We start from the raw sequence: 18707 nt of genomic DNA, 5'->3' as shown, positions 1-18707 counted from the left end.
CTAGGGAAACCTACCAAACCCACACATTTCTGAAAAGTAGACACACAGGGGATTCCAGGGAGGTATGGCTTGCGTGGATCCCCCAACGTTTCCTTACCCAGAATGCCCTGCAAACCTCAAATTTAGCTGAAAAAATCACCTTTTTCACACATTTTTGTGTGGGAAAGTTGTGGCATCATCGGGCTGACACAAATTTCCTACCACCCAGCTTTCCCCCGGGTCTCCCGATAAAAACGGTGCCTCACTCGTGTGGGAGGCCAAAGTACCCGCGACAGGCAAGGGCCCAAAACGTAGTGAGGCGACATGAAAATTGCCTATCTCCAAACGACCTGGTTTTGCAAGGGGGTCACTTGGGTTTTTGGCCCGGTGCTCGGCGGCCACCTAGGGAAACCTAGCAAACCCACACATTTCTGAAAACTAGACACCCGGGGGATTCCAGGGAGGTATGGCTTGCGTGGATCCCCCAACGTTTCCTTACCCAGAATGCCCTGCAAACCTCAAATTTAGCTGAAAAAATCACATTTTTCACACATTTTTGTGTGGGAAAGTTGTGGCATCACCAGGCTGACACAAATTTCCTACCACCCAGCGTTCACCCGGGTATCCCAATAAAAATGGTACCTCACTCGTGTGGGAGGCCCAAGTACCCGCGACAGGCAAGGGCCCAAATCGTAGTGAGGCGACATGAAAATTGCCTATCTCCAAACGACCTGGTTTTGTAAGGGGGGTCACTTGGGTTTTGGCCCGGTGCTTGGCGGCCACCTAGGGAAACCTACCAAAACCACACATTTCTGAAAACTAGACACCCGGGGGATTCCAGGGAGGTATGGCTTGCGTGGATCCCCCAACGTTTCCTTACCCAGAATGCCCTGCAAACCTCAAATTTAGCTGAAAAAATCATATTTTTCACACATTTTTGTGTGGGAAAGTTGTGGCATCACCGGGCTGACACAAATTTCCTACCACCCAGCATTCCCCCGGGTCTCCCGATAAAAACGGTGCCTCACTCGTGTGGGAGGCCCAAGTACCCGTGACAGGCAAGGGCCCAAAACAAAGTGAGGCGACATGAAAATTGCCTATCTCCAAACAACCTGGTTTTGCAAGGGAGTCACTTGGGTTTTTGGCCCGGTGCTCGGTGGCCACCTAGGGAAACCTACCAAACCCACACATTTCTGAAAACTAGACACCCGGGGGATTCCAGGGAGGTATGGCTTGCGTGGATCCCCCAACGTTTCCTTACCCAGAATGCCCTGCAAACCTCAAATTTAGCTGAAAAAATCACCTTTTTCACACATTTTTGTGTGGGAAAGTTGTAGCATCACTGGGCTGACACAAATTTCCTACCACCCAGCATTCCCCCGGGTCTACCGATAAAAACGGTGCCTCACTCGTGTGGGAGGCCCAAGTACCCGCGACAGGCAAGGACCCAAAACATAGTGAGGCGACATGAAAATCGCCTATCTCCAAACGACCTGGTTTTGCAAGGGGGGTCACTTGGGTTTTTGGCCCGGTCCTCGGCGGCCACCTAGGGAAACCTACCAAACCCACACATTTCTGAAAACTAGACACCCGGGGGATTCCAGGGAGGTATGGCTTGCGTGGCTCCCCCAACGTTTCCTTACCCAGAATGCCCTGCAAACCTCAACTTTAGCTGAAAAAATCACATTTTTCACACATTTTTGTGTGGGAAAGTTGTGGCATCACCGGGCTGACACAAATTTCCTACCACCCAGCGTTCCCCCGGGTCTCCCGATGAAAACGGTGCCTCACTCGTGTGGGAGGCCCAAGTACCCACGACAGGCAAGGACCCAAAACATAGTGAGGCGACATGAAAATTGCCTATCTCCAAACGACCTGGTTTTGCAAGGGGGGTCACTTGGGTTTTTGGCCAGGTGCTCGGGGGCCACCTAGGGAAACCTACCAAACCCACACATTTCTGAAAACTAGACACCCGGGGGATTCCAGGGAGGTATGGCTTGCGTGGATCCCCCAACGTTTCCTTACCCAGAATGCCCTGTAAACCTCAAATGTAGCTGAAAAAATCACCCCGGGTGTCTAGTTTTCAGAAATGTGTGGGTTTGGTAGGTTTCCCTAGGTGGCCGCCGAGCACCGGGCCAAAAACCAAAATGACCCCCCTTGCAAAGCCAGGTCGTTTGGAGATAGGCAATTTTCATGTCGCCTCACTACGTTTTGGGTCCTTGCCTGTCGCGGGTACTTGGGCCTCCCACACGAGTGAGGCACCATTTTTACCGGGAGACCCAGGGGAACGCTGGGAGGTGGGAAATTTGAGATGGACTTCAGTATGGATTGTGGTGGACAGGCCTTCAAGGTTAACCCACAATTGACACCACTAGGGTACACCTGCTTGTGCTAAGACATCAAGCCTTCTGAGGTCTAGTGGGGCCTTCTACGGTCTAGCATGGGAATTTGCTCCCTCAGTACAGTGGTGTGGTGGACTGGTCATGAATGCGGAACCCGGTTCCCCAGTTCCAAATTCCACAGCTCTGGCCACAGTGCCACATCCCCACTGAACACCATACTTGCCCACTGAAACTCGCACTGCCTTCAGCTGTAACCTAATTGTGCCCGCTATAAACACTTGGATGTGGCTCAATTCAAATTATGCACTTGATAAGAGTAATATGCTGCCTAAAAAAAAAAAAGCAACCACTCATAGGGAATGCAAAGCATGTGAAATGTAAGCAGAAACAACATGGTTACCTAAACGATCTCTCACTAACTATTCAGAAATCAGCGAGTGGTTTCACCTGAAAAGTTATGGACATGACTAGAGGGCCCTGAAGGGAACCGTTTCACTGTCCATTGCTTACATCCTTACAAAACGTAAGCAGTATGGTATAAAAAGACCACATCCATAAACACAGAGCCATGGTACACATTGTGTTTTGAAATCCACCCATCAACCAGGTATTGCAGTACCTCCAGGAATGGTACACTCTCCCAGCCTGGAAACAACAATGCTCTTCAAAGAAAGACGAGATAATGAAAGTAGCACTTCACTGGCAAACTCTGTAAAGTGATGCTGGTGTATTTGGATGTAAAAAAAACCAATCTGGCCACTTTGCAACCCCTCTGTCTTGCTATTAGTTAGGTATCATATAAGAAATTCTATTTCTCTACATGCTGCTGCACTTTGGATTTGAAAAACTAAAAAGAAGGGCATTTCTCGGATCCATTTCACAGGGAAGCAACTAGAAAGATGAGCGTTTTTCAAATTGGGATCCATTTCACAGGGAAGCAACAACAGGCACACACGAACGAAGCCGAGCCTCGTGGCATGCCTGGGCATACCAAAGTGCCCCCACCCTAACCCAAACCCACCGATGCAAAAATCATGCTGCTGCACTTTGGATTTGAAAAATTACAAAGAAGGGCATTTCTCGGCATTTTTGGATCCATTTCACAGGGAAGCAACTAGAAAGACGAGCGTTTTTCAAATTTGGATCCATTTCACAGTGAAGCAACAACAGGCACACACGAACGAAGCCGAGCCTCGTGGCATGCCAAAGTGCCCCCACCCTAACCCAAACCCACCGATGCAAAAATCATGCTGCTGCAGTTTGGATTTGATAAATTAAAAAGAAGGGCATTTCTCGGCATTTTTAGATCCATTTCACAGGGAAGCAACTAGAAAGACAAGCGTTTTTCAACTTTGGAAACAATTTACAGGGAAGCAACAACAGGCACACATGAACGAAGCCGAGCCTCGTGGCATGCCTTAGCATACCAAAGTCCCCCCACCCTAACCCAAACCCACCGATGCAAGAAACCCCCCTCCCCAGCCCCAAAACTCACCTTTACTCTCCGTGGCGCAGGAAGCAAATGACTTCCTGCGCCTCGGAGAGCAAAGGGAAACCTCCAATGATGTCAGCGCGGCTCGCGCGCTGACGTCATTGATGATGCGGGGGGCAGGGGGAGGCAGGGGAAGGTCTTCCCCTGCCTTCCCAGTAAAAAAAAAAGATCGACCACTCACGGGGGGAGCGCCAGCGCTTCCCCCGTGGGTGGGTGTCATGACAAGATGGTCTCGTCATGGGCACAGCGCGACTGTGCTCCATGACGAGACCATCTCGTCATGGGCACAGAAGGGGTTAAAAATTCATAACTCTGGTTCCACTTATTGGATTTTTGTCTTATTTTGTTCAATAAAAGTAAGCTATATTATTCTGAATGGGTATCTTTTGTGTGGTGTTTTTACTGTTTTACTGTTTGAAGTGTTGCACAAATGCTTTACACATTGTCTCTTAGGTTAATCCTGACTTCTCTGTGCCAGGTAAACCAGGGGGTGAGCACAGGTTAATTTAGTGTGTGTTTATGACATACCTTGACTAGGATTGGGGTTCCTGCTTAGACAGGGTGCATACCTCTGCCAACCAGAACCCAATTTCTAACAGTGTGGAATTGCAGGAAAGTGGATATTACTGGAGGTGACTGCTGTGGTGGCAGGGGAGATTGCATGTACCTCAGATAGGTGCCTGCTAGGACAGTTTCTCACAGCAAGAGGAAGTGGTAAGTGACAGATGTATTGGTCTAGCCCTGGTGATGGCAAAGAGACGTATATCTATGAACTGGAGGGAGCGATCCTCTGCTCCAGTGACAAGTTCGTAGGGATATGTGATCAAGTGGCACAATCAGCAACCACAGACTCAATCGAAAGTTGGGAGGTGTTCACAAAAACTTTCCAAGATAAATTTGAAATAAATAAAAATGTAAGGACCGACAGAATGGTCAAAGCCCTGAAACACAAGAACCATCACAATTTTAGAAATGACATCCAGCTAAAAGAGTTAAAGACCCAGATTAACAATACTCTCCGAAGAGCAAGGACAGATCCTGCCGCATGTCAAGCGCTCAGACAGTTAGAAGCTACTTGCAGGAAACTGATATGGCGATTTAAAAAAGAAGCTAATGAGGCCTTTTGGGGAAAACTCCTACACAATGCCAAAACAAATAATAGCGCGCAGTTTTGGCAAAAGATTAACAGTTTGATCAGTGAGCGAAGCCAGGGGATCGAATCCTATGCCACTGAAGAGGCCTGGACTACTTTTCTTGGTACACATTTAAACGATGCTCAAGAACCTTGGAAAAAATCATACAAACCCAAAAATGTTTCCAAAGCGTGGAACTCTCAATATAAAGAAATTCTCGCACATAATGAGGAATTCCCAATCACGAACGCACAGATACGTAAAAGAATCTCGAAAGGGAGACGCGAGGGAGCACCAGGCACCAGGCCCAAATGTCATTCCCCCAAACCAATGTTTGAATTTTTTTTGCAGACTTCAACAATCCCACGATCCTGGAGGGGAGCAATTACCTCGCCAATCTTCAAAAAAGGAGATAAGAATGATCCAAGAAGCTATCGCCTTATAGCCTTACTTGATAATGAGGCAAAATACTACTCGGGCCTCTTACTCCAGGAGTTAACATCCTGGGTGGAAGACACAATAGCAATTTCATACAATCAAACCGGATTCCGCAAAAACATGGGGACGACCACTAATATTCTAGCCCTATCAATTTTGATTGACTCAGCTCTTATGGCAAAACAACCTTTATACCTGTGCTATATTGACTACAGCTCCGCCTTTGACCATGTCAATAGAAACATGTTGTAGCAAAAATTAAAGAAAATGAAAATTCCACCACTGCTGTTGAACCAATTAATTCTCCTGCACAGCAACACCTGGGTCCAGGTCAAACTAGGTGCAGGGGAATTCCTATCCAAGAAGCTCCCCACAAGCACAGGGGTAAAACAAGGATGCGTGCTCGCACCAACGTTATTCAATCTTTTTATGGCTGAACTGTCAACCTTGCTGAATGAAAGCAATTCTCATGCACCCAAGTTAGGGGGCACTCAGCTGTCCAATTTATTCTACGCGGATGACTTGGTGCTGATCAGCCGGACTCCGATAGGCTTACAGCGACTGTTAGATATCACCTCGCAATACTCTAAAACAAACAAACTCAGTATCAATCAAGAAAAAACTAAAGTCATGTGCATAACTAATAGTAAAAAGAAATCATCGACCAGTTGGTTCCTGGACTCAAGGAAGCTGGACGTTTCAAGAAAATACAGATATGTGGGGGTCATCTTAGACCCCAGCGGCAGCTTTAAGCCACAATGTGAGGAAATAAAAAAGAGATGACTAATGACAGCGGTATCTCTAAGAAACTTAAAAAATAAGATCACTAGACCAAACCACGTTCCTTTAATAAAGGTGATTCAGGCAAAACTGATTCCATCTATCACCTATGGAAGCGAAGCGATGAGAGGAAGGGACGCCAAAACGGTAGATGGAACAGTAACAAGAGCCCTGTGCATGATCCTTGGCTTGCCAAGGTACACTTCACCCGCGCAGATTAGACTCGAATTTGGGCTGGTAAAGGAAGAGCTGGCCTGTAAAGGAGTGTACTTAAAAACCTGGTATAAAATAAGCAGGGGAGAAGCAAACACACTCAACGCTCTCCTTTGGAAGGAACTGCAAACTAAAGAAAACTGCCCCACAAGGCTTTTCCTGGAGGACGCAATAAAACAACTGGGGATGCGTCAACTGTGGGATCTAAAAAGGCCTTTGGCGGGTTTTAAAAAAGCAGTAAATAACATCGTTAGAAAAGAATCTCTCCTGCAGGACAAAGCTTTACTGACGGAGCGAGCTCATGGTTGGCTAACTATACAATCTTACTCCAAACTTCGGCCACTAACATATCTTCAGACCAGCTTCACCAAAAAACAAAAGAGAAATTTCTGAAATATCGCCTAGGACTATTGCCTTCTGCAGACCATATGGCCCCTTGGCTGCGTCCCTCAATGCCAGCAAAGTGCCGCCTTTGTGGGAACGACAAAGAAAACATCTTACACCTTATTACCATCTGTAAAGAGCTGTTGCAAGACCACCGGAACCTTCTGAGACCACTATTTAACAAAAAACGAATCAGGTCATGCAGGCAAGCGGTCCTGGCATGTTGTTCGGGTGACGAAGTTCAATTGAGCTGCCGATTGGTAAAATATATTGAAGTTGCAGAAGCCCGCCTTAACAAAAAGAAAGAACAAACTGAAAAAGTTAAATTGATGGAACCCAGTGCATCACTTGCATCCTCAGAGCTAAAATATTCGAATAATAATGAGGGCCCAACTGGCACTTAGGAGCCCACTGGAACTCAACGCTACAAAGAATAAGCATACGGGGATGAGAACGTCTTGTTACCCATGTGGATTACGGACTGCAATAATCAAATGCATCCTTAAGGGGAAAGTAGGTCAGCCTAATTATGTAAAGTTCCTCAATGGTAAGATAGAAGTGACTCAGCAGTGGGCCAATTTTCCTTCCCGCTTGCTTTTTTAATAGGTTTAGTTTTAGCATTTTTTAATTGTAGCTTTTTACATCTTACCACAGTATTAATACAATTTTCTATGCTGCTATAGACACACAAAACTGTTTTTATTGATGTTGGTTTGTAATGGTTCTTATTAACTGTACAATAAAGTATTACCTTACCCTTAAAAGTGGGACTGAAGTGAGAGGTGGAAAGAAGCTGTAGTAAGTATCAAAATGTGCAAGCGTGAGATGAATGCCTGTTGCCTTTTGTACACCAGGGGTGCACACGCTCTATCATGACAAATCGACTAATGAGTACACAGGGGTACAATACACACACATGAAAGATGAAGGTTTTGATCTAGAGCCTCGATTGAAGATGAGTGTGGCAATGGCATAGACATGTTAATGTTACTAGAGTTGCTGGAGCTAGACAAATGTTATCAATTGCATTTGTATTACTCTTTTGTGTTTTCTCATGAATGAATAGCATACTGGCTGCAATAGAAACTAATATTAATACTACTTGGATATATTTGGTGCTATGTTAATGGAATAATGGGCATACTATTGATGAACACTGTACACATTTTACAAATGACTAACTGTGTTAGAGAATACCAAAATGTTGGAAAATTAATGCAAAAGGTTAACAAAAAAATTGATGTTCTTCAATTGTGGACTGCCTTGCTTCTCAGGTCAAGTTTCCAAATGAGAGCCAAGGCATTCCTTTAGATCACTTATGTTTAAACACTGTTTGAATTGCCATAGCGTAAATACAAATATCGAGCGCACACAAAAGTACATCTGGTAAAAAGGGGGCGGTATGTTATTATTGCATGTAGGTGAATGCTTCCATAAGAACAAGAACCCTCACCCACCTGAGGGTGGAATGCTTCATCATTGGTTTCCCTCCTCACACCTGCACCAAATTATGCCTGGTTTGGGCTACAACTCTCCAATGGAGAGGAGCTGAGGTGCTCTCAGTCTCTGATGTGTGCTACGTATGGGTGAGAGGAAAAGTGATATATATATAGAGTCTGGAGAGAGTAAAACTATCTCGTAGTGGGCTGAATGTCAGTTGTATTCTGGTGCCCCCAGTGGATAGTTTTAAATACAGAAGGAGTTTGGAAAATATTCTCCCTTCACAGCATCAATATTTTTCTGCCTCAGAGTGACCCAGCTCAGGGTTCAGTGTATTCGTCAGGACCAGTTGGTTTAGTCCAGGTGTTTCTAATCTCTTCTGTAGTGAGATCTACTTCTGATCTCTGAAAATCATGGTGAGTTGCTGAAGGCCTACCAACTTGTGCATTGTTACCACACACCCACATGACCAACTCCAATTGAAACATAAACCCAGATATTATGGTTTGAACAGAATCCTTTGACTAAGGGCAATATGGCTGGACTGCCATGTGTGTCAGTGAGAGTGTGGTCTTTAGGGATGTAGGAACATGTTTGCATGTGAATGGGACAAATGTGTATGGTGACAGAGAGCCTATGTGATATGTACCTGTACCTGTGGCACTGGCACTGGAATGCCTTTCATTATATGTGGCACAGTTACATGTATATTACAAACATATAGCCATGTTTTTTTAAATGGGAGAAATCTAAAGTGCAGAAAAAGTTCTGCAAATATTTTCATGATATGGAACATTTTTCTACCCCTTAAATTTCTCCCACTTAGAATAATAGCTGTATTTTTTACTTACAAAATATGGCACTGTGTCTACCAGCCACTGGGGAGCAAGATTCATTCTGTGTATAAAGGCAACACTTTGAAATGGAAGAAACTTAAACTTAAGGGTTAACTGTATGGTTGTTAAGGACGTATTTAAGATTTGAATACCTCAGTGCTTCAGTTCTTCACCTTTGGGCACTGGGTCATAAATCTTACTCCAGCACTGCTCATTATTAGCCCATGCTATCTGCAGCCTGAAGATAATAAATTAAAATAAACACAGCCGGGGGGCGTGGCTAGCGGCCGTCGGAAATGGTCGCTCTCTGAAGCTGCTCCGCAGCCCTCGCCTACATATCCAATCATTTCTCCGTTATCAACGAGGCAGATTCACCCTTTCCATGATAATTGCCTCCCAACCTGATCCAGCACAAGAACGCTACCTTATGATCAAGCCACTCAAGTTCTGAGAAGTGAAAACTCTGCCGATCTGAGAAACCGAGGGAGTCCTAAGATGGCGGATGGACGGAGGTGAGGAAGCCACGATCGACTACAGAGCAGTGTAATTAGACGGCGCCGCTGAAGATCACGATCGATATATGAGCGGAGGGCCCCCGGGCTCCGCTGGTGATGCAGAGGCGATCGAATGCCGCCGTGAGGGGAGGTGAGTGCAGCCTACGATTGTGACCTGCGAGGGACTGGCATTGGCAGACTGGCAGGGCGAGTTCCCCGGCTTTGTGGCCTTCCTGCAGGGGCGCTGACTCGCCCCCGAGACAACCCCATCTCCTGAACACTCGCCCATGCAGAACCTGGTGTGGGACGCTCAGCCGAGGAGGTGGGTGAACGTGCGTGTGGAGCGCTCCTGATGCTGAATACGAACGCAAGGTGCAGAGCGGCACAATGCGACTTGAGCCCCTGGGTTTGCGGCCCACTTGAACCTGTCCCTAAACTCACGGGGAGCATTATAGCTGGTGGAGAGGTAGCTGACTTGGCCCACTCAGCCGTATATTGTACCCGAGAATCTTCAAATGAGGCACCAGCGGAGAGAGGAGCATCAGGCTGCCCTGCTCCTCTAGGCCGGTACTCTAGGGCCTACAAAGACTGGCATTATAAGTTGGACATGTGTCGAGGGCGGCACTTGGACTTCATTTCTGCTTGTCCCACTTTCCTCCCTGGCGGAAGTTGCGGCGGGGAATCGCATAACACTACAGCCTCCTGGCTTACATAGTACACGAGCGAAGGGAGATGATCCTCCCCCCACAGGTCTGATTTACAACATGGCCTGCATCGGGCTGACCGCGAGAGTAACTGTTCCTCACTGATCGCGGCCCTCCACATATAGTATGCTGTTGTAGCGCCAGCCCCACCTGACAACCAGAAAAAGAGCGCACTCCTTCCTGCTCTGGTGGACGCACCTGGAACCCCGACAGGCCAACGGAGGATCGCCCACCTCCTCCGTGATGGCGGCAGATACTACAGGTGTTGTCCTCAGCTTTCTGTGGGTATTTCCAGACTCCCTCTGGCCCCCCTGTCTCCTGGTTGTTAAAATGGCTACTAATAAGGGTCTTAAGTCTCAGACCTAAAAACAGTTGGCAAAGTTTGCATGGACTAAGCAAGGGGAAGATACAGAGGCGACAGCAGGGGATGACCCCAAGACATCGCAACCTCGCTCCTCGACCAAAGTCACTACTCTCGAAGAGGTTATGGAGGCAATAGTGGGTGTACGAGCATCACTGGAGACCCGGATTGATTCCGTGAACATAGAAGTGACCCTCCTCCAAACGGATCTTAAAAAAATGGATTCTAGAGTCAAGGATGTGGAGATCACTACGAAAGCTTTGGTATCCGACACCTCTACTGTATAACGGCAAGTCACCCAGCTTCAAGACCAACAGACAAAGATGGAAGAACTCCTGGATGACTATGAAGGGAGGGCGAGAGGGAACAACATTCGTATTCTGGGAGTCCATGAAAGATCGGAAGGACCGGCCATGGATCTTTTTGTAGAGGACTTGGTGCTCAACAAACTCCAACCCAAGTGCCTCTCTAGTTACTTCTCCATTGAATGAGCCCACAGGGTCCTGGGCGGACGTCCAAAACCTGGTGCTCCTCCTAGACCGATAATTGCAATAGTCTTTAATTTTCGGGACAGAGATGGTATATTACAAACAGCAAGGGCTGGCCCTCCAGTGAGGATCGACAATGCTAACGTCACTTTCTTCCCGGACTTCACCATTAAAGTTCAGGCCCAGAGGCGCAGCTTCACGGCTGTGAAGAAAGCCTTGCGTGACAAAGAAATCACATACTCTATGCTGTTCCCGGCTAAACTCCGAGTGGAATTGGAGGGACCGTCTTGGTTCTTTCTTTCTCCGGAGGAAGCTTGGGAATGGCTTGATGGGTGGCTAAGAGTGGGACGGCCATTGGGGGAAACAGCAACAAGGACCTTAACGTTACTCATCTCCCCTGGTATCCGAGGAACAGCGACTAGAAGATGACCAGATGGGTGAGTCTGAGCTAAACTACCAAACTTTATCTGTCCTCACTGACTCTCCTGGGCCTCTCCTGCACCCGGTGATTTGTAGACTGCGGCTCATTTCAACAGCTAAAAGGGAGTCTGCCAAAATATAGCTGTGATGCCGCATCCCTGGCTACGACTCAGTAACTTTTTTGTTTCAAAATCTTGATGTAGTTAACTGCCTATTATACAAGTTTTGTTTGACTAAGGATCGGATTCTAACTCACATACTTAAAAGCTATGATATACACTATGTTGCATTAGGCGAGGGGTGGTGGTGGTTAACCAGGTACCCTACACACATGAAGGGGTGGGCGACAGGCACTCTCCCTTATTGGGGAGTGGAAAGTTGTAATTCCACTGGCAGGGGAGCAGGGAGGGGGTAAGGGTGGGGAAGATGGACGGGTTGTTTAATGTTATGTTTATCTTCACACAGAGTAATCAGAACAATTTACTTGCGCCTGATACGAGTTCTGCAGTATTTACAGTGTCATGTGCTCGGGAGGCTTGGGCGGGAGTGGCCCTGTTGGTGCTATCCTGTCAAATTGCTTTTTGGATGGGTGGGGCTGTCTGTGAGGCCACTGCCCGCACAACCTACCCCCTTGGTTCTCTACTATTGCCTGATATAACGTACACGAGAGATATGAAGTTGTCCATACTGACGTGGAATGTTAATGGGTTGGGGAGTAAGATAAAAAGGAGGATCGTTTTACAGTACCTCAAAAGGCAGCTACCAGATTTAATATTGTTGCAAGAAACTCACCTAGTGGGAAATAGCTGCAAGGCTCTTAACAGATGGGGCTATAAACTTTTAGTTTATGCTGGGTTTACGTCGGGCTCTAGGGGCACGGGTATACTTATACGTAAAACCTTGCCCTCACACCTACCTAGGTGTGGAGCGACCCGCAGGGTCGGTTTGCTGTGCTCGAGGCATTGTGGGAGGGTAGACCACTCAATGTAGTCTCAATATATCTTCCACCCTCATTGGGTAAAATTGCACTGCGAGATCTGTGCAAAATTCTTGTGGATCTCCCACAGGGTGTTCTTATACTTGGGGGGGACTTTAACATGGTAATGGACGAGACGTTGGATAGACACCCCCAGAGACCCTCTCCCTGACGGACCACGCCTATGACCGACTTCACCCAGGCACTAGGTCTCACTGACATATGGCGGACATTCAACCCCACCACAGCATATTTCACGCACTACTCCAAAGCGCACAAAAGTATGGCTCGCATTGATTATTTCTTTACGTCCCCACTGCCTCCCGAGAGGTATATCAGACCACTCTCCCCTCAGAGTAGACCTTACTTTCCAACGGCAATGTAGCCGAGGCCCCATAATTATAAACCCATTGCTCTTGACGATCCCAGACATTAAGATGACCTGGCCGAACACACGGACTATTATTTCAATAAAAACTTTGGCTCTGTCGACTCAGCCAACAATATCTGGGCGGCCTATAAGACAGTAATTAAGGGGCGTGCACTAGCACTTAAGATTGGCTATATTCGGAACTACAATATTCAATTGACTCAACTAGAAAGCGACTTACTCCACCTAGAAACAGTACATAACACCTCACCCACTGACGCTACGGCCCAGGCTCTCCGAAATAAACAGCTAGAATATAACTTTCTTGCTCGGGAAAAAACTCAGGCCAGACTCCTCCGCACACATCATAGAGTGTACGAATTGGGTGAACGAGCTGGGAAAATGCTGACTTGGTTGGAGCGAAGGGATCAAGCGGCCAGATGGGTCCCCGAACTCTTACTTGAAGATGGGTCACAGGTGACTGATCCGCAAGAGGTGGCAGAAGCATTTGCAGATCACCTAGAGGCGGTATAATCTTCCAAAATCACCACCTCCTCTGATGACTCACGCCAGCTTTTGGAGGAAATGCCTCTACCCACTATCTCAGATAGTGACAAAGAAGCCTTGGACGCGGACATAACGGCAGAGCAAATTTGAAAAGCCATGTTTGCTGTTAACTCTGGGAAGGCGATGAGACCCAACGGGATTCCCATCAAATCCTCAAGGACATGGCCACTAAAATAGCCCCACATCTCAAGAATATGTATCAAGAAAGTCTAGAACAGGGTATGCTCCCTTTGGATCAGAGACTAGCGTCTATCGCTGTTATACATAAACCTGGTAAACCGGCGACCAGCTGCAGCTCATATAGACCCATCTCTTTAATAAGCTCAGAAGCCAAGATACTGGCAAAACTCCTTGCGACACGCTTGTTCACAATTCTCCCCTCCCTAATCCATGAGGATCAATCAGGTTTTATACCGGGCCGTAATACGGCTTTAAACATCTGTAGAGTCTACAACTTCCTGAGCCGACAACCATATCTACAAGAAGACGTGGTTATATTGTCATTAGATGCTTCTATGGCATTCGACTCCAAAGAGTGGCCTTACTTATTTGAGGTCCTAGCGAAGTTCGGCTTCGGTCCTTGATTTCGGCAGTGGGCGGCATTGTTATACTCCGAACTGTTGGCCCAAGATAGAGTGAATATAACCATACGTCGCGTATGTTTAAATTGCAGAGAGGGACTAGACAGGGATGTCCCCTGTCCCCCCTTCTGTTCGCATTGACTTTGGAGCCACTCGCACACTGGATCAGACGTGATGTGTTTCGACATGGGGCATGCGATGGAGTGAAGATACGGAGGATAAAGTCTTGTTATATGCAGACGATATCTTGATTTACTTGGCGTCCCCAAGAGTTTCACTTAATAGCCTTCTCAATGTTATAGTTAACTTTGGTAAGTACTCTGGGTACACTATTAACTGGTCTAAATCAGTACTATATGTTCTACACGGCCCTCCACCTAGATTACCACGTTGGTATGAAATTGATGTGACCATCGAGGGTTTTAAATATTTGTGAATCTATATTACATCTGATTCCAAAATATTCTATGAGCATAATCTTTTGGGCCCCCTAAGGCGGCTACAAGATGACGTTAAACTTTGGAGAATGCTGCCCCTGTCCCTCCTGGGAAGAGCAGCCTTATTTAAAATGCTCGCTCCTCCTAGATTTTTATATGTGCTCCAAAATTGCCCATTCCCCATCGCTGACACCTACTTCGCGGCTATAGAGGGAGAAATCCGTACCTTGCTCTGGGACGGGAAAACGCCTTGTAACACTCTCCACAAATTCACAAAGGGGTGGTACGATGGTGGAATTGCCCTCCCTGACCTGCGCTTATACTATTGGGCCACACAAATACTAGCCACAAACAGCTGGATACACGGCTCACCGTCCAAACCGGCCTTCCACCTGGAGAGCTACCAAACTGGGCGAGAAGGATATCTGGGTGCCCTCTATAGTAAGGCCCGGCAGGGCCGATACCTTGGACCTATGTCACAAACCTTGGCTGTCTGGCATCAAGCAACTAAACGTTTGGGATGGGCAGACAAACTCACAAAATCTACACCGCTTTGGTCCACACAGAGGCTGGGGCTACTCTGCCATCATGTGGGCTTCGATAAATGGGACACTATTGGCATAACGAATATTGGTGACCTTATACACCGGGGCAAACTCCGCACTTTCAAGGAGCTGCAGACCAAACCCAACTTAGCATCGGTGAAAATTTTTCGATACTTGCAGATCAGGCTTGCACTCCAGACCAATATCCCTGACATGTCCTCCATACCAGAATCTTCTCCTCTAGAGGACCGTCTACTCTCTGAACCCCTCCTAACAAAAGCTGTATCTTGTACATATCGCATGCTCTGTAATAACTTACCGGATTCCTTCCAGACCCTCCGGGACCAATGGCAAAGGAACTTAGGGCCCATAGACGACGAGGACTGGCAAACCGCACTGATGTCCCCTAGGGAGACTGCGATAAATCATCGCTTTCATCTTATCCAACTGAAAATCCTACATCGCTCATACCTCTCAGGGGTACTTCTAGCCAAGATAGGTAGCAGGGCAACTGCACTATGTCTTAGAAATTGTGGTCAAGATAGCACCTTTTACCATATTCTCTGGGGCTGCCCCGAAATACGCCCCTTATGGAATAATGCGACCAAAAAAATGAGAGACACGTTAGGTAAACAAATCACTCTGACACCTCGCTTGGGAATCCTGAACGTATGGGAGGCCACTGATTTGACAGAAATAGAACAACAATGGGTTGCACTGGGATACCTATTAGTAAAGAGAGCTATTGCGCGACTCTGGGGTTCCAACACATGGCCTTTGACAGTAGGATGGGTGGCAGAAATGGACCGATGCATCATAGCAGAGAAGGAGGTCTACAAAATGCGGGGCTGCCCTAAGAAATGGGATCGGAAATGGGGGGGATGGAATGTGTTTAGAGGCAATATTTTTACATCACCAACAGATGATATGGCAATGCACAGGAGAACCGTACAGTAACACCACTGATGGCTTACAATGTGTAACATGCGATTGTGTATGCACTGTAACTCTTTATTGACATGTACTATGATTCTATAATGATCACTCTGTGATTTAATGTAATAAAAAGTTATATATAAAAAAAATAAACACAGCCTTTCCTTAACTTTAAAAGAAAAATGTGACAATGTGCTTTTTAAAAACTGAACTTAAAGCTGTGAGCAACTCTGAAGGTATCATTTAGCTACTGGTAGCTCGCACTAGACTGGTTGGAGACACCTGGTATGGTCCCTCTGAAATAACAAACATAACTGTTAAACCTGGTGTTGGTCTAAAAATACCTACTTATAGAGGTCTCCTACATTCAATAAGAAACACCCCTTCCCTTTTGTGCTCGATTGTTTAGGGAGTATTTTGTTTATGTGTCTGGTTGGGTTTCTGGTTCGGTTTAAATCACAAGTATATTTTGCAGTAGACTATTGCATGTTTCCAGACATACCCCTGGAAACTTTCTTTTAATTCCTTAAATTTCTGCAATCTCTTCCAATGCTAAGTTATTAACTTGTAGGATGCAGTTTTACGCATTTTACATGACTTGAACCCATACACCATATCAAATATGTGCTCATAACCTGAACATACCATGACAAGCATATACGTTTTACTTCTATTAAAATTTAAACTGTGAACTCTCTCTGCAGTTCTGTAAGAATGAGTTATGCTACTTACATACGCTATATGGATGTGTATTTCTTAATTTCTCCTCTATGTTGTATCTTTAGGGTAAGCTAGTATTACATTGTATTTGCCCATCACAACAGGAAACTGCTGCATTTAACATTCATATATATATATATATTGTGTAAAAACAGTGATCATGCATACCGTAGGTGACACATTCTGGGAATTGGGTTCACTTTTTGTTTGAAGTGGTTTCAAGTAATTCTGATACAGCTGCATTCCATGCTGAAATAGAAAGATGGCAATTATTTTCATTTGTGCTCCAAGAAGGGTCATTTTGCATATTTATGATTGTTGTACTACATGTCACTTATCTATAATTTACTATACAACATTACAGCAGTTATGAATCGTGTGAAAATTGGGGAAATTTCCCACACCTGGTCAATACTGTTATATGGGTGGGGTGTGTGCTTGGCAGATAAATACATGCTGTGCCATGTTTTCCAGAGGAAAATGGGAAATAACTTCCAGGATTGTGAATTCCGATCCTTCGGCTAACTCTTTCTTGCACAGGGATCCAAAAGCATCCTTCTAGTCAAAATCAGAGACTCTGATGGAACAACTCATTCAAATAAATGTGAAGATGTGAAACAAAGACACCAATGCCATCCTAATGTTTGCTGTAGGGAAAACTTAAGAAATGTTGCATTTTATGTTGAACATCAATATTAATCCAGAACTATAGCCTCATTTTAGGATTGATAGATGTTTTGCCAGTCCATCAGTTCAGCATAGAACCTGGCCTCCACTCCAAATGGCAGACATTCTGCCATAATTAGAGAGTCTCAGCTGCCTGGTGAGCATCTCTGTGCCAAATGTGCAGGTAAGTTATCGGCTGAAATTACAAATACTACTGGCCTTACAAAATGAGAATGGTATGGTTGTGAGTGAACTGGGATGAATTTTTTCGTATGCAACATAGGGGTATTAGTGGTTTTAAGCCCGATCTACTTTTATACCACAATTACTTTCTGACTATATAGATTTCTTTCATGATTTGATTTAGTCTGATTTGAAATGTTATTTATCTGAGGTGCAGGACAATTAGAGAGCTAATACATGCACAGAGAGAAGCACTATTTCACATTATAATGATGTAAGATTTGATATTTAAACCATCTTATGTCTGATGTCCTTTTTGTGTGGCACTAAAGATTTCTTGAAAGAGATTTATGATTTGCTGTGTCAAAAAGATTTAGCAATGGTGCACTCAACGTGACCACCTTATATATGAGTACCAAGCAACAAATGTGGTCTGAAAGTCAAAAAGTTTTGTTTGGGTAAAAGATCAGCTATATACTGCAAGCATACACAGATAATACTGTGACTGATTGACATTTGCCTATAACATACCAATTTTTGTTTCATAAGGCATAATGCTAACAGCTGACTGGAACAGTCATGGGTACCTGCTTCACTCCCATGTCTGCTAATTTGCATATAGGCATGTGTAAAGTGTAAATAAATGGCAGAAGACATACAAGTGCCTGATGTGTTCGACAGGGTACATTGATATTTGTTATATATGGAAAGGAAGAGGAAGAGAAAGTTAATGTTTATATTTGTGCTTGCTTCATTGTCTAACTCACCTTTGCCCCATCACAAAAGTATTTTAAATATATTTGCAGAAACACACCAACAGGTTAAGGTCTTAAAACACTACACACAAACCAAAGAAAAAAATCTAAATACTACTTCCTAAATATAAACTGACACTCCACAGCACTGAAAATTATTGAGAGTCCTTAAAGACAGGTATGACAAGCACTTTTTACCAAGAGTAGTCTCTCGCCCTTGAATGTTAGCAGGACGGGCAGACCTTCTGTGAAGTCTGATGTAGAGGACCTGTTGTGAAGGTGTTGAAGAGGTGGATGGTGAGGTTAACTGACTACTTTTCCTGGCGTTTGGAGGATGGATACACCTTCCTGGCTTTTGTTTCAATTGCCCCTCCAGAAAGGCATGAGCATGTTCTTGCTTTTCCAGTGAATGTGAATCCTTGCATGTTCCTCATTACCCATACTTATGGATTCTCTTATCCATGCAT

The 18707-nt window shown here is 45.5% G+C and overlaps 1 protein-coding gene across 1 annotated transcript in view; it reads right to left on the bottom strand.

The window, feature by feature from the left end:
- GRB14 (growth factor receptor bound protein 14) overlaps nucleotides 1–18707 on the bottom strand; it is a 681395-nt gene that overhangs the window by 203691 nt on the left and 458997 nt on the right. The window contains exon 8 of the mRNA XM_085645413.1: nucleotides 16805–16885. Within this exon, the coding sequence (XP_085501539.1) occupies nucleotides 16805–16885 (81 nt within the window). The remainder of the gene's footprint in view (nucleotides 1–16804; nucleotides 16886–18707) is intronic.

The sequence above is a fragment of the Triturus cristatus genome, chromosome 3_1 (assembly GCF_964204655.1).
Source record: "Triturus cristatus chromosome 3_1, aTriCri1.1, whole genome shotgun sequence".
NCBI lineage: Eukaryota > Metazoa > Chordata > Amphibia > Caudata > Salamandridae > Triturus > Triturus cristatus.
Note: the sequence above shows the minus strand (reverse complement) of the source record. Positions and strands in the feature narration are given on the sequence as shown.